At 40.8% G+C, this 16,105-nt stretch overlaps 1 protein-coding gene across 1 annotated transcript in view; it reads left to right on the plus strand.

The window, feature by feature from the left end:
* The window catches only part of JADE3 (jade family PHD finger 3), a 163,599-nt gene extending 148,262 nt beyond the window's left edge, over positions 1 to 15,337 (plus strand). Inside the window, exons 12-16 of the mRNA XM_082246079.1 lie at positions 1,796 to 1,978; positions 5,273 to 5,488; positions 10,351 to 10,482; positions 10,620 to 10,774; positions 15,202 to 15,337. Coding sequence (XP_082102205.1) covers positions 1,796 to 1,978; positions 5,273 to 5,488; positions 10,351 to 10,482; positions 10,620 to 10,774; positions 15,202 to 15,252 — 737 coding nt within the window. The 3' untranslated portion in view covers positions 15,253 to 15,337. The remainder of the gene's footprint in view (positions 1 to 1,795; positions 1,979 to 5,272; positions 5,489 to 10,350; positions 10,483 to 10,619; positions 10,775 to 15,201) is intronic.
* The last annotated feature ends 768 nt before the right edge of the window (positions 15,338 to 16,105 follow it).

Raw genomic sequence — 16,105 nt, forward strand, 5'->3', positions numbered from 1 at the left:
TCCCTTTTTTGGCAGAATTTTGGCACAAACCTCATCTTATATAAAATAGGTAAATATCTAAGAACTTTCTGTTTGATTTGTCCAAATTCTGGACTAAAGGGAAAAGCCAATGTCTTTGAAGAACGTTGGCATTCCATCTTTCTTGTATATTGATTCTTATTCCTGTTTTCGTTGTTGTTTTTATTGGCAAGAAGGCCATCTCTGTCCCTATTAAGAGCCATATTGTATGCTCTATCTAGGGTCCACCTTGGATAGCCGCGTGCCAAAAAACGATTGCACAAAAGACTAGATTATTTTTTGAAGATGGATACTTCACTACAAATTCTACAAAGTCTAAGGAATTGGCCAACAGGAATACCTTTACACGTTACAGATCATGCCTTCAACAAAGACAATTAGCTGTTTCTGTTTAAAAAATGAGATCACAGCACAAAAAAAACATGATCTATCAGTCTTATATTCGTGTGCCCTTTATACCTAGAATAGCAAATTTCTTGTCTAAGAAATGGTTTGTAGGGTTACACTTCCTGCTGTACAGCACTATATTCACTGCAGAGAGGAGTGTGGATGGGGATAACACAATTTCATTCCTCTCCTTTCACCACCCACATGAAGGCCCAGAGACATCCACAGTAACCCTAGTACCCAGCCACATCGATTCCCAGAACTGGTACTAGTGACTCCCATACCCTGCTCTGAAACTACAGAGGCTCAAAGGATCATGGGAGATGGGGTATCAGGACTGGTAAAGGAAGGAAACAGGAAGTAAGAGAACTCTGAAATTCAGCCAGGAGGAGGAGTGACATCACAGACACATATAGGAGGGAAACAAAAAAATGGTAGGAAGGTAAGTGGCGCTGCCCAATGTGGATATTATATATAAATGATATGCAAAGAGGAGGGTATAACCCAAAGGTATAAGTGAATATGATCACAATATTACAATTTTATACATAAAATTATAATAAAGTGCACAATAAAAAATGACTTAATGATGATAAAAGACAAAAGATATAATCCTTATCCGAAAAATAATATAAAAAAAATGTATATTTTAGTGCAGATCACACGGGACCTATATAAAGTGGCTAAATGACTAAGTGCTAAAATGTGATAAATATCCCCATATATAATAATTATTAAAGTGCAAACCCCAATCAGGGTCAAATATAAAGTGCTGGAGTGACTGTATGTTGGTGTTACCAACCAATGAATAAGCACAATGAACATATGGGGTAAAACTATATAAGTGAATAGGTATCAAAAAGAAAGTGAGACATAAAATGCTGTCAAAATCAAATTACAGTATATATAAATTATACAGCAGGAATCCAGAGGATCATGGAATACTCCATAGAGGTGTGTCTGTGGTGAGAATGCAAACTAAAATGTGTATTGGTGATTTACGCTTTAGGTATGCATGAATAAATAAAGCTGACTAGATGTCTGTTTTTACTGTAGCTTCCTATCTAAAGCTCATAATAAATGTGCTAAGTCTGTGATCTGTGTGAGGCATTGATTGGCTGCTGAAGGAGAGGCATTGATTGGTTGCTCAAGCAGGCCAATCAGTGTGGAAGCTGAAGAGTAAGAAGAGTAAGGTGGTGGTGAAAAGGAAGCTGGTCACTTGAACCTAATCCTGGTTATAGGTCTTTTAGCACTTTTATTAGAAGCGTATTGAAGCCAGCAACATAGTGGAGGTCAGGGGCACCAATGTACAGAAAACATTAGGCTCAACTTAATCTTAACTTTTTTTTTTTTCTTAGTGATTGATGAATGTCTTGTTTTCCATTTGTAGAGGAACCAGTTGGCTCTGTTGCACTTCGAAAGTCAGGTGGCTATGTGATTGCCACAGGCACCACCTTTGCTGCTCTGAATTGGGAAGACCAGTCCGTAACTACTCTTGCCCGCGTTGATGAAGACAAGCCCAATAACCGTTTTAATGATGGAAAAGTTGACCCAGAAGGGAGATTTTTTGCAGGTATTTAAGTTTCATGTACACAATAATGAAATATTGATTAAACGTGTAACAGCAAACAAGAAAAAAGCAAATGCACAATAGAAACAAATAAGATATTTACTAGTGATAAAATCAATAAATAGAATTGCACTAACAAAAGATCAGTCTGGAAGAGCTATGATTTTCCATGTATACCTGGCAAATCATAGCTCTTTGTCTTATCTACACTATCTAGCACACTGCTTATTCCTTGTCTGTTGTTACAGTTTTCCATTCTTCCCTGATCTCTGTGTGAAGCTGCAAGGATTTTTGAGGATCATTTAAGGCATCTTTGCCTTAAAGTGACATTTTTACACTTTATACTCCATAACCCGGTGACTGTTTTTAAATTTCACGCTTTTGAGGGGTCTTCTTTTAAGTGAATGTACCTTATTTCCTGTTGCTGTTGATCAAACGTGATTTACCATAAAATTTAGTAAGCAATTCTTGCTGTGAGTTGCCACAAGCTTGTGTTTTTAAATTATAATTTTAAACATTAAAATTACATAATGCAATGGAAGCAAAAACTAAGCCTCAGTCAGTGATGTATACTCAAGCTGAAAAGGTTTAATTTCATTGTCCCACAGTTACTATGTGACCTAGGATTTTGGCAACAATTGTCTGAGGCTTCTGGAAAGGAATTTTGTTTTAATATTAGATATTAAATAAAACTGCACTTAAAGCAGGGTTTCACCCAAAAGTGGAGCTTTCTCTTTAAGTGCTCCTAACCCCCTGATATGCCACATTTGACATGTAATTTTTTTTTTTTTTGGGGGGGGGGGGGAGCGGGTACCTATCTAGATTTGACAGGGACCCACTCCCACTTTGGCTCGGGCTGCCTAGGCGACTCGAGCGAAAGTTCTCCTCTCCCCCTTCCTCCCTGCAATCTTCTGGGACACGTCAAGGGTCCCAGAAGATTGCCTGGCCACTAAGGAAATGTGGCGCGACTCGCGCACGCGCAGTGCCACAGCTGGATGCCCACACCTGTGATTCCGGCGCCGCGGGGAGAAACGTGGCTTTGGGCGTTGCCATCGCTGGATCGTAGGACAGGTGAGTGTGTGTTTTTTAACCACTAGACGACCGCCCGCCGCAGATATACTGCGGCAGGCAGGCGCTCCTGGGCGAAACCCCGTACATGTACGGCGCTCGATCTTGTGAGTCTAGGGGGCAAGCGCGCGCCACCGACGGTATGCTCCTGCCCCCGTTCGTCAGCAGGGAAGCCAGCTTGTGTGTCAGGCAGCTCCGATTGCCGCCTGACACCCTCGATCTCTCCTCACTCAGAGAGGACGGTTGTCTGATGTAAACACAGCCGTCAGTCCTTCTCCCTGGGATGATCACAGAGACCATGTGACCCTGCTATATAGGATCGCATGTCTCTATGGTCATCTCAGAAGCCACGCCCCCCCCACAGTGAGAATCACTCCCCTAGGCTTACATTTAACCCATTGATCACCAACAGGGTTAACCCTACCCTGCCAGTGTCATTATTACAGTAACAGTGCATATTTTTAGCACTGATTATTACTGTAGTAATGTCACTGGTACCCCCAAAAGTGTCAAAAATGTCAGTTAGGGGTCCGATCTATCCGCCGCAATGTCTCAGTCCCACAAAAAATCGTAGATTGACGCCATTAGTAGTAAAAAGAAAATAATAAAAATGACATAAATCTTTCCTGTAGTTAGTAGACGCGATAACTTTTGTGCAAACCAGGGGCGTAACTACAGGGGTTGCAATCGCTACTGGGCCCCATGCTCCAGGGGGCCCGGTAGCAAACCAGTGGGTGAACTTCTAGGATCGCAAAGGTCACACTTGCGACCGGACCCTGGCATTGCACCACTGTGGGGAAGCCCCAAGATTGTAGGAAGTGGGCCCACAAGATTGCAGGAAGGGGGCCCACTGCACAACTTGTGAAAGAATCCTGCTGCGGGACCGTAATAAAAGGCCATGCAACGAGTGTAAAGAGCCCCAGGATTAGTGGGAAGAGCCCTGGGCTTGAAGGTAAGGGCCCCGGCCAGGGGTCTGGGGGGCCCTTCATGGTTTCTTGCATCAGGGCCCTGAAGGTTCTAGTTACGCCTCTGGTGCAAACCAATCAAAATACGCTTATTGCGATTTTTTTTTTTACCAAAAATATGTAGCAGAAAACAAATTGGCCTAGAATGTTAAAACATTTTGATTTTTTAATTTTATTTTGAGACGGTCATATAACAGAATGTGAAAAATATTGTGGTTTTTTTTTTTTTTTTCAAAATTGTCGCTCTTTTTTTGTTTATAGCACGGAAAAAAAAATCGCACAGGTGATCAAATACCACCAAAAAAAAATCTATTTGTGGGAAAAAAAGGACATAAATTTTATTTGGGTACAGCATCGCACGACTGCGCAATTGTCCGTTAAAGTAACGCAGTGCCGAATCGCAAAATAGGGCCTGGTCAGGAAGGGGGTAAAATCTTCCGGGGCTGAAGTCGGCAGCTACACTTTTTGTAGCTGCTGACTTTTGAAAAACAATAAAATGGGTGGAACTGCGTTTTAAGCAACATTTAAATTGTAACTTTTCCATGTTCTTATAGATTTACTTGTTTAGTTTGTCTAGTTTGAACCGGGACTTCCCTATACATGTTATACCCAAGTTAACTAGCTGTCAGCATTTTAAAAGGGAAGTATGACCAAGGCTATTTTTTGCCATACTTCTCTCGTGGGTTACAGGAAGGTCTTGTGACCTAGCTGTAGCAGAACCACCCCAGACTCTGGAAGGATCCCAACAATAACAGAGGGGACCAAAACAAATCTAAATAAAACCATTTTTTTTTAAATAATTACTAATAAATTATCAAAAGGAATTCTCAGATTACCGGACATGAAATTATTTTCCACTGGGTATAGAATGCACCATAATGGATGGACATACACATATACCTGTCATAAAAGAAACATTGCACCTACAATTGCTGTTCTTTTTCTGAAAATGCTATTTGCTTGTCTATGGTGAGTTTTGATTGTCAAACCTGAAACAAAATTGCAGCAGTCTAAAAAGAGAATTTCTTACCTCTGTACTGTCCCTCTTCCCTGACTGAAATCACCAAATTGAGGGTTTATCATGACAGCTAGACAAGTATCATTTTTATAAGGAAATGTCAATAATGGCACACCGTGCATTTCTCACGTACAATATGAATGTATTGATTGCAAATAATAATGTATCATTTAATAATGAACACATTTATCTAAAGTGTGTCAATAAATCCATTAGCTCTGTTAATTAGTGTTACTTTTTCCAAAGGGACTATGTCTCAGGAAATCCGTCCTGCGGTGGTAGAAAGAAACCAAGGCTCGCTGTTTACCCTGTACCCTGACCACTCTGTAGTGAAACACTTTGATATGGTTGATATCTCTAATGGGATAGACTGGTCTTTGGATCACAAAACCATCTACTACATCGACAGTCTTTCCTTTGCTGTGGATGCATTAGATTATGATGTGAAAACTGGAAAAACCTGTAAGTTTTTTTTTTTTTTTGTGTGTTAATATATTATTTAATCTAATCATTTCTGAATAGCTCTAACCTATGTGCTGTAAGATTATAATGTATCCTTTTTTAGTGCAGAAGTTTTGTGAGAATTAGAAAAATAAACATACACTAGATGCCACACTACATATACACTAGATGGCTGCAGCATCGATCTGATGCTACAGCTTTTCCCTGCCGGCTGTACACCGAGAACTGAGCAATCAAAGAATGATGATCAATCAGCTCTCGGGTCTCCTCTGAGCACAGAGCGGTGACTCTTAGCCACTGACTCTCTGCTCTACCCCTACACCTCCAGCACTCACTGGCTGTGGTGGGGGCAGGAGCGGCTGGCTCAGATTCTCAGAGGCCCGCTGAGAGACTGAGCGAGCTGCTGGTCAGCCATCTGGGTGAATCCCGACATAGATGTCATGGATCCCTGCAAAGCTTGGACAGGCTCTGCAATGTCAGCTGACAGGCTTTATTCTGGTGTTGGCTGAATCTGGGTCTGTATATAATAGGGCTTGTTTTTTTTTTTAGCTAGAGCGATTTATTTATTTATTTATTTGCACGCATGTTAAAATCTGCATTTTGTGCTAGAAAATGACTTTAAACCCCTAAACAATTTGGTAAAAACCTGGGTACCCCAAATTGTCTGTAGGATTCAATTTAAAAAGCCTTTACAGGTTATTAATTTACAGTTAAACATGAATTATGGTCGAAGAATTATTGCTTTCACTTGCATGGTAATACCTTATGCATGGTAACAATGGTGGCACAATTGCCCTTTACATACACATGTGTGCTATATATGTACATTAACATTTAAGTGTGTACACAAGATGACAGGGGTGCATTTTGAATTTGAAAAAAATATATTGTTCAATTATAGCTCCATTTTTTAATTTTTTTTTTTTTAATGTAACTTTATTGATATCACAAGAGGCTAGCATGCCCCCTATGTGATACCATTGGGCAGGTGACAGGTCCTCTTTATGGGGACATTGGGGGTCTACAGCTAATCAAGCACAGATTGTGCAGGCATAGCTCCCAACTGTCCCTGATTTCGAGGGACTGTCCCTGATTCTGAACAAAGCCCCTCTGTCCCTCTTTCCTCCTCATTTGTCCCTCATTTTGGTCTGATCTATATAGTTGTATATAAAATGCACTTTTTATCTTTCAAAAAGTGTTTTCCAGTGCTAAATCTTCCATCCAAGTTCTAAATTGCTGCATTTGTAAATTTTAAAAGCCAAAATAAAGGATTAGTAGTTGGAAAAAACAACTTGTGGGTTTAATTTATCCTATTTTTGTATACTTCTTTTAAAGGGGCATGGCAGGGGGTGTGTGTCTTATGCCTACATAATAGGTGTCCCTCATTCCCATGTCAAAAAGTTAGGAGGTATGTGCAGGCTATTAAATTTACTGTAAAAGTGATCATCTGTACATAACAGCCGACAGTCGGCTGAAACATTCAACACCAGGCTCAAGGCTGAAGCAGCGACCATGAGCTTGCTTTAACCCAGACTTATCCGAAACAATTATAAATGGACCTTGGCAGACAACAGGTTACATTACGTGATGCTATGCATTGCAGTGTGTTTTTATCTATTTTTTTTTTTTTGCTTTAGGTCTTTTATGTCCTGCGGCAGGTTGCAATGGGGTGCACAAAAACACATGTCCTTTTTTACACCAACACAACACCAATGTGAGCCATAGGAAATAAGGCTTTTTGGCTTGTCCTTGCAATGGGACTGTGCTGGGCAACTTAAACTACAGACTTCAATTTTTTTGTCATTTCTTTTTGCAAAGATGTTTTTATACTTTGTCCATACTCCATACAGTGTACTTTTTATATTGGCATTTTTCTTATACAAAATGCCTTCAAGAAGTCATTTCTGCTAAAAGAGGCAATACCAGCTCGCCACTACTGCTCTATGTTAAAGGCCTTATGCTGGTCATACACTGCTCACATTCTGGCCTATTCCGGCTGACTTGGCTTAAATTTAGATAGTTTTGACTCTGTGAGCACCACCTTGCTTAATAATCTTTTACCAGAAGATCAAGGGAACCTGGTGGAAAATTCTCAGCCAAACAGTGACTAAAGCCAATCAGATTCAGCCACTGTTCTGGTATCCTGGCAGCTGTTGGCGCAGTGGCTTTTAGAATCCAAAAGCCTGCAGGAGAAATTCCTCCATCCATACTGTTAGGTGTGGATGGGAGAATCAATTGATTTCTCTTGCTGCTGAACATCTATGGTCAGAGTTAGACAGGCTTTGGTCCTGGGGAGTTTTGAAATAATGAAAGAAAATTTGAAAAATGAAAGGATTAATGCATGCTACTCCAGACATTTTCTGGTTTCAGAGGCATGAAATACTCCCCAATAACATAAATTCAAAAATGTTTTTCAATCCAAATAACATTTGGGGATATAAAGTATAACTAAACCCACAACAGTAAAAACAGTCTTTGCATGCGGTAAGGCATGCTTGTTATACTTACTGTGGAACCTAGGGGGTAATCCTCCACATTGTGTAAAAAGGCAGTTTGATCCTGTCTTCTCTGATCTTCCTCTTCTTCCACAGTCCCCAAACCATCTCCTGATACAACAGAGCTTTGGGGGCAAGCTGCACATTCTCAGTTTGGTGTACAAAGCCAATTCCAAAAAAGTTGGGACACTGTACAAATTGTGAGTAAAAAAGGAATGGACTAATTTACAAATTTCATAAACTTATATTTTATTCAAAATATAATATAGATAAAATATCAAATGTTGAAAGGGAGATATTTTGAAATGTCATGCCAAATATTGGCTCATTTTGGATTTCATGAGAGGTACACATTCCAAAAAAGTTGGGACGGGTAGTAATAAGAGGCCGGAAAAGTTAAATGTACATATAAAGAACAGCTGGAGGACCAATTTGCAACTTATTAGGTCAATTGGCAACATGATTGGGTAAAAAAAGAGCCTCTCAGAGTGGCAGTGTCTCTCAGAAGTCAAGATGGGCAGAGGATCACCAATTCCCCAAATGCTGCGGCGAAAAATAGTGGAGCAATATCAGAAAGGAGTTTCTCTGAGAAAAATTGCAAAGAGTTTGAAGTTATCATCATCTACAGTGCATAATATCATCCAAATATTCAGAGAATCTGAAACAATCTCTGTGTGTAAGGGTAAAGGCCAGAAAACCATACTGGATGCCCGTGATCTTCGGGCCCTTAGACGGCACTGCATCACATACAGGAATGCTACTGTAATGGAAATCACAACATGTGCTTAGGAATACTTCCAGAAAACATTGTCGGTGAACACAATCTACCGTGCCATTCGCCGTTGCCGGCTAAAACTCTATTGGCCAGAAAAGAAGCCATATCTAAACATGATCCAGAAGTGCAGGCGTTTTCTCTGGGCCAAGGCTCATTTAAAATGGACTGTGGCAAAGGGGAAAACTGTTCTGTGGTCAGGTGAATCAAAATTTGAAGTTCTTTTTGGAAAACTGGGACACCATGTCATCCGGACTAAAGAGGACAAGGACAGCCCAAGTTGTTATCAGCGCTCAGTTCAGAAGCCTGCATCTCTGATGGTATGGGGTTGCATGAGTGTGTGTGGCATGGGCAGCTTACACATCTGGAAAGGCACCGTCAATGCTGATAGGTATATCCAAGTTCTAGAACAACATATGCTCCCATCCAGATGTCGTCTTTTAGGGAAGACCTTGCATTTTCCAACAATGCCAGACCACATACTGAATCAATTACAACATCATGGCTGCGTAGAAGAAGGATCCGGGTACTGAAATGGCCAGCCTGCAGTCCAGATCTTTCACCCATAGAAAACATTTGGCGCATCATAAAGAGGAAGATGCAACAAAGAAGACCTAAGACAGTTGAGAAACTAGAAGCCTGTATTAGACAAGAATGTGACAACATTCCTATTCCTAAACTTGAGCAACTTGTCTCCTCAGTCCCCAGACATTTGCAGACTGTTATAAAAAGAAGAGGGGATGCCACACAGTGGTAAACATGGCCGTGTCCCAACTTTTTTGAGATGTGTTGATGCCATGAAATTTAAAATTAACCTATTTTTCCCTTAAAATGATACATTTTCTCAGTTTAAACATTTGATATGTCATCTATGTTGTATTCTGAATAAAATATTGAAATTTGAAACTTCCACATCATTGGATTCTGTTTTTATTCACAATTTGTACAGTGTCCCAACTTTTTTGGAATCGGGTTTGTATATTGCTGCAGAGTTTGTTTGTTTTTTCTTGGGAGGGTGCATGTGATCAGCACAGGACCAATCAGCACTAATCAGACAGAGGGTCAGGGGTCCTGCAGCCTCATAAGACAGTCAGAGTAGATGAAAACTCCTCCTACAAATTTTAACCAGACAATGATCTACTACTGATGAGAAAAGGTATTTAGCAGTTTGTATTTACTATAATAATTGCAATTCCATGTTCTGTGTACTGTGGGAAACCAAATATAGTGAATGCAGGGTCCTGGATTTAGTAACACTTTAACCCCTTCACCCCCCCCCCCCTTGAAAAAAAAAAGAGAAACAATCTACATTGTCTGATTCTATATGAATAAACACTAAATTCAACTGAGCACTTCAGCCACTGTTGCCATGATCATTTCTAGTTCTATAGAACATGCCCTTTTGGTAATAAACGCAGCTCAAAACACTTTGCTAATTAAAAAACAAGACCCACAATCTACAGATGTTTGTTTAATTTTGGATTAACCCAACTAAGAGACTTCTCTTAATCTGATTTAACTGTTATTATATTCTCAAGTTTTCAAAAAAGCCACAATGTAATATGGATCTCAAAATCTGTTTTTTTTTTTCAAAGCAAACCGACGCAATGTCTACAAATTACAGCAGGATGAAGGAATTCCAGATGGCATGTGCATAGACTCAGAGGGGAAACTGTGGGTTGCTTGTTATAATGGAGGACGTGTTATCCGTGTAGATCCTGAGGCTGGTATGAGATATATTGTATATATATAATTTCCAATTTTAGTGTACGTCATAATATTATAAAGTTAATTTTACACTGCAAACGCAGTGCCATATGCTGTTCCTTAGCACTGGAAGCAAACTTTCCAATCTTTACTGCAGGGAAGGTAATCCAGACTGTAAAGCTCCCAGTGGATAAAACAACCTCTTGCTGTTTTGGAGGAAAAGACTATTCAGAGATGTATGTGACATCAGCCTGTGAAGGTATGGATGAAGAGTGGACCGCACGCCAGCCTCAGTCTGGAGGAATATACAAGGTGAGTGTCTATTGTAACACTTTAATTTTTTTTGTGTTCTTTTTAAAGAAGTACATAAACGCATGATAAAAAAAAACAAAAACAAATTCTGTACAAATTCATATAACAACCTGCCAGGACCAATTTTCTAATACAGCTACAAATTGGTCATAAAATGTGATCTGATCATCATCATCTAAGTCACAACAATAGACAATCACAGTCTGCTTAAACTAATAACACACATGAAATGTTTCCACGTTTTTATTGAACACACCATGTAAACATTCACAGTGCAGGTGGAAAAAGTATGTGAACCCTTGGATTTAATAACTGGTTGAACCTCCTTTGGCAGCAATAACTTCAACCAAACGTTTCCTGTAGTTGCAGATCAGACGTGCACAATGGTCAGGAGTAAACCTTGACCATTCCTCTTTACAGAACTGTTTCAGTTCAGCAATATTCTTGGGATGTCTGGTGTGAATCGCTTTTTTGAGGTCATGCCACAGCATCTCAATCGGGTTGAGGTCAGGACTCTGACTGGGCCACTTCAGAAGGCGTATTTTCTTCTGTTTAAGCCATTCGGTTGTTGATTTACTTCTATGCTTTGGGTCATTGTCCTGTTGCAACACCCATCTTCTGTTGAGCTTCAGCTGGTAGACAGATAGCCTTAAGTTCTCCTATAAAATGTCTTGATAAACTTGGGAATTCATTTTTCCTTCGATGATAGCAATCAGTCCAGGCCCTGAGGCAGCAAAGCAGCTCCAAACCATAATGCCCCCACCACCATACTTCACAGTTGGGATGAGGTTTTGATGTTGGTGTGCTGTGCTTCTTTTTTGCCACACATAGTGTTGGGTGTTTCTTCCAAACAACTCAACTTTGGTTTCATCTGTCCACAGAATATTTTGCCAGTACTGCTGTGGAACATCCAGGTGCTCTTGTGCAAACTGTAAACGTGCAGCAATGTTTTGTTTGGACAGCAGTGGCTTCCTCTGTGGTATCCTCCCATGAAATCCATTCTTGTTTAGTGTTTTACGTATTGTAGATTCGCTAACATGGATGTTAGCATTTGCCAGTGACTTTTGTAAGTCTTTAGCTGACACTCTAGGATTCTTCTTCACCTCATTGAGCAGTCTGCGCTGTGCTCTTGCAGTCATCTTTACAGGACGGCCACTCCTAGGGAGAGTAGCAGCAGTGCTGAACTTTCTCCATTTATAGACAATTTGTCTTACCGTGGACTGATGAACAGCAAGGCTTTTGGAGATACTTTTATAACCCTTTCCAGCTTTATGCAAGTCAACAATTCTTAATCGTAGGTCTTCTGAGAGCTCTTTTGTGCGAGGCATCATTCACATCAGGCAATGCTTCTTTTGAAAAGCAAAACCAGAACTGGTGTGTGTTTTTTATAGGGCAGGGCAGCTGTAACCAACACCTCCAATCTCATCTCATTGATTGGACTCCAGTTGGCTGACATCTCACTCCAATTAGCTCTTGGAGATGTCATTAGTCTAGGGGTTCACATACTTTTTCCACCTGCACTGTGAATGTCTACATGGTGTGTTCAATAAAAACATGGCAACATTTCATTCTTTGTGTGTTATTAGTTTAAGCAGACTGTGATTGTCTATTGTTGTGACTTAGATGATGATCAGATCACATTTTATGACCAATTTGTGCAGAAATCCATATCATTCCAAAGGGTTCACATACTTTTTCTTGCAGCTGTATATACATTATAGAAATCCAAGGCACCAAATATTTTGTCTAAATAGTTTACATGACATGCATCCAACAAGTCTAACTAATATGGTCACAATGCAGTGACAAGAAAACCATATGTGAACCCCTTGGAATTAACTGGTTTTCTGCAGTAATTTGTCATAAAATGTGATCTGATTCTCATCTAACTCACAACAGACAAACACAATGCGCTAAACCGAAAGGCAGTTTTACATAGAATGGAGATGGATTAGAACACCTATTAGGTTTTTATTGCTGTCTGTGCCCTCATTAGTGAAATTCACCCTCTCTATTTGTCCTGTTTACCATTATCATAAAAAGTAAAAGAAAATCGCAAACCTTGCATTGTCCACAGAAAAGTAATATAGGGGGAAATCTTCCAATGGGGACATGCGTTCTAGTGAGCTGGGGGGCCCAAGGGATTCCCTTAATTTGCAAGGATTTCCAGCAAAATTCACTTTCTGTTTTGGCTACGGGACAGAAAGTAAAGGTATATCTCCCAAATGGGACACAGCTGGCAAAAAAAACTAGCAAGGGATATAACCTTCCTTTACTCTATCCAAAATGGAAAAAAAAAAAAGAATTTCTCATGCCTTTACTGAACACACCCATTAAACATTTACAGTGCTGAAGGAAAAAGTAAGTGAACCCATAGACTAGTTCAACAAATGCTACTCAGAGTCAGTAGTTTGCACACCTAGAATCCAATAAATTAAATGAGTTTGAAGGTGTGATTTGGAGCTCTTTTGATAAAAGACACTCATAGATTTTAAGGTGGCTTTTCACAAGAAGCATGAGCTGATGTGAACCATGCCCCGCAAAAAGGAGCTCTCTGAAGGCAAACAATCAAGAGCAGTTGATCTGCGTAAGGTTGAAAGGGGATACAAAGCAATCTCAAAGTATTTAGGCATCTATCAGTCGACAGTTAGACAAATTGTCTATAAATGGAGACAGTTTAGTACTGTGGCTACCCTTCCTAGAAGTGGGTACCCAGCCAAGGTCACTCCCAAGGCTCAAAACAGAATACTCAATAAGGTAAAGAAGAACCCATGAGTAACAGCTAAAGGCTTGAAGACATCACTGGAACTGGCTAACATCCCTATTTATGGGTCTACCATAAAATGTCTTTGTAAAACATTACTGCATGCCTGAAGTTTGCCAAAGAGCACCTTGGCAAATGGCAACGCTACTGGGAAAATGTTTTGTGGACTGATGAAACGTTGAATTGTTCAGAAAGAGTACTCAACACAATGTATGGCACAAGAAGGGCACAGCTTTTAACAAAAGTTAAAAAAAAAGTTGGTGGAGGGAACATCATAAGGGCTTGCTTCATTACCTCAGGGCCTGGACCACTTGCCAACATCAAGGAGAAAATTACGTCTTAAAGGGGTTGTAAACCCTTATTATTTTTAAAATAAAAATAACAAACATGCCAATACTTACCTGCTCTGTGCAATGGTTTTGCACAGAGCAGCCCCAATCCTCTTCTTCTGGGGTCCCCCACTGGTGCTCCAGGCCCCTCCACTTCATCAGGTGCCCCCACAGGAAGCCTCTTTCACTGGGGGCACCCACTGAGTCCCACTGCTGTGTCGATTGATGCAGACAGCGAGACTCGACCCTGCCTCTCGTTCCCATGTCACTGGATTTGATAGATAGCAGCAGGAGTTATTGGCTCCTGCTGCTATCAATCTGTGCACTGAGGAGAGAGTCAGTGTCTGGAGCCACTGCGCTCGTGCAAATAACTGCATCAGATCGGCTCAGGTAAGAAAAAAGGGGGTTCTTGGGTGGGGAGCTGCAGCACAGAAGGTTTTTCACCTTAAAGCAGAGCTTCACCCAAAAGGGGAAGCTCCACTTGTTCGCACCCTCCTTCTCTCCACTGCCACATTTAGCAATTTTTGGGGTGGAAGGGGGGAGAGGATACCTGTCAAACCAGGTACCCACTCCCATTTCCATGTAAGATTGGCAAGTGGCTATCTATAAAATCACCAGCCCATCCTACCCCCGCCCCCCACCGCTGCCTTCTGGGAGACACACAGGTCCCAGAAGACAGCGGGACCATTCAGAAAGAGCAGCATGACTCGGGCATGCACAGTAGAAAGCAGGCTGTGAAGCTGCAAGGCATCACTTCTTGTTTCCCATAGTGAAGATATCGGTGCCTGCACCCGGAGCCGATGGACCAATTGGCTTGGGGTGCTGACATTGCGGGGTCCCTGGACTGCAAAAGTCAGCAGCTACAGTATTTGTACCAGTGGTCAAATCCATTTTTTTCAATAAATAATAGTTTTTTATGTGTTTAAGGGTTTTTCCATCAAAATTTCTATTTCACTTTTTGGTAGATGTTGAGTATCAGCCTGGGAGCACTGCAGCAAAGTAACATCAGTAGATCAATAGAAAATAGTAGAGGCACTCATTGGTCTTGAGCAAGAGTATGTGTCCAAACAAGAAGAGTTTATTCTGTTTAACATTTCAACAGATCACAGTTCTCGAGCCTTGACAAAAATGGATGGTGATCCATACATATGGACCTGTAGTGTTTCGGTTGCTTTAGGAAAAAATCATGTAAGCTTATATGTTCTGCATGCAGAAAGACCACTGGGTCTCCACAGAATGCTTTTTAAAAATCCATGTGGTATAAACTTAAATTGCAATGCAGCATTTATGCACACTAAATCTAATATGTTTTCAAAAAAAAATTCTCATAACAGATTACTGGACTTGGAGTGAAAGGAATTCCACCGAATGAATTTGCTGGTTGAACAAAACAAGCTTGCCTAATGCCATTATTTCTGTGCCTACCAACATTAAAACTACTCTACATGGAGGAATACCATTTACATATTCTCTATGGCTAAAACTTCTTACATGTAAAACTTTATGCAATGTTATAACCATAGTATTATTTTGTTACTAAATAAACGTGTCTACTAAAATGAAAACATGTTAAACTAGCCAAGCATCACTGAAAATAAAAAAAATATTTTCCTAAAATTCTGAGAGAGCCATTGTGTATTTTAAGGTACAGTACAGTTAAAGTGATAAACACCCTGTACATTGGCTCATCATAAACCATTTAAATCACTCATATGGAGAATTATGTGACATCATTGGATCAAATGTGGATACAGTAGGTACTTTTAGAAAACACATCTGTGATTCAGTGGCATCTTAAGAGCTCTAAAGGGCCCCGGGCAATGCAGTGCACTGGGACCCCTCCTACACAATCGCCCACAAGAATAAAAATGCAAATTATCGATAAGACTATATTTATTGGTAAAGCAGTGTCAGGCGAATGACAGTTTCCAAGTTGAGCGACTGGATGCGGTAAACACACACACGGATGGGACTCAGACTAAACTGTCCTGTGTGTGCCTGTTCCCTCCACGGTCCAAGTGGCCTGACAGCAGCACAGGGCCAACAGGCGCTTGCCACCTGCTAAGTTCGGTGGCGGGATGCACACGGGAATCGGGACTAATGCTTGGCTGGGGCTGGGTCACTTGGCAGGTGGGGCCCCCAGGCAAGTGGGGCCCCCGGGCAACTGTCCAGCGTGCCCATTCGGTAAGATGGCCCTGCTGTGATTCAATATGTCAAAGATGGGCAGAGTCACTGTCT

Source organism: Pelophylax lessonae (assembly GCF_965119305.1).
Source record: "Pelophylax lessonae genome assembly, chromosome: 2".
Lineage (NCBI taxonomy): Eukaryota > Metazoa > Chordata > Amphibia > Anura > Ranidae > Pelophylax > Pelophylax lessonae.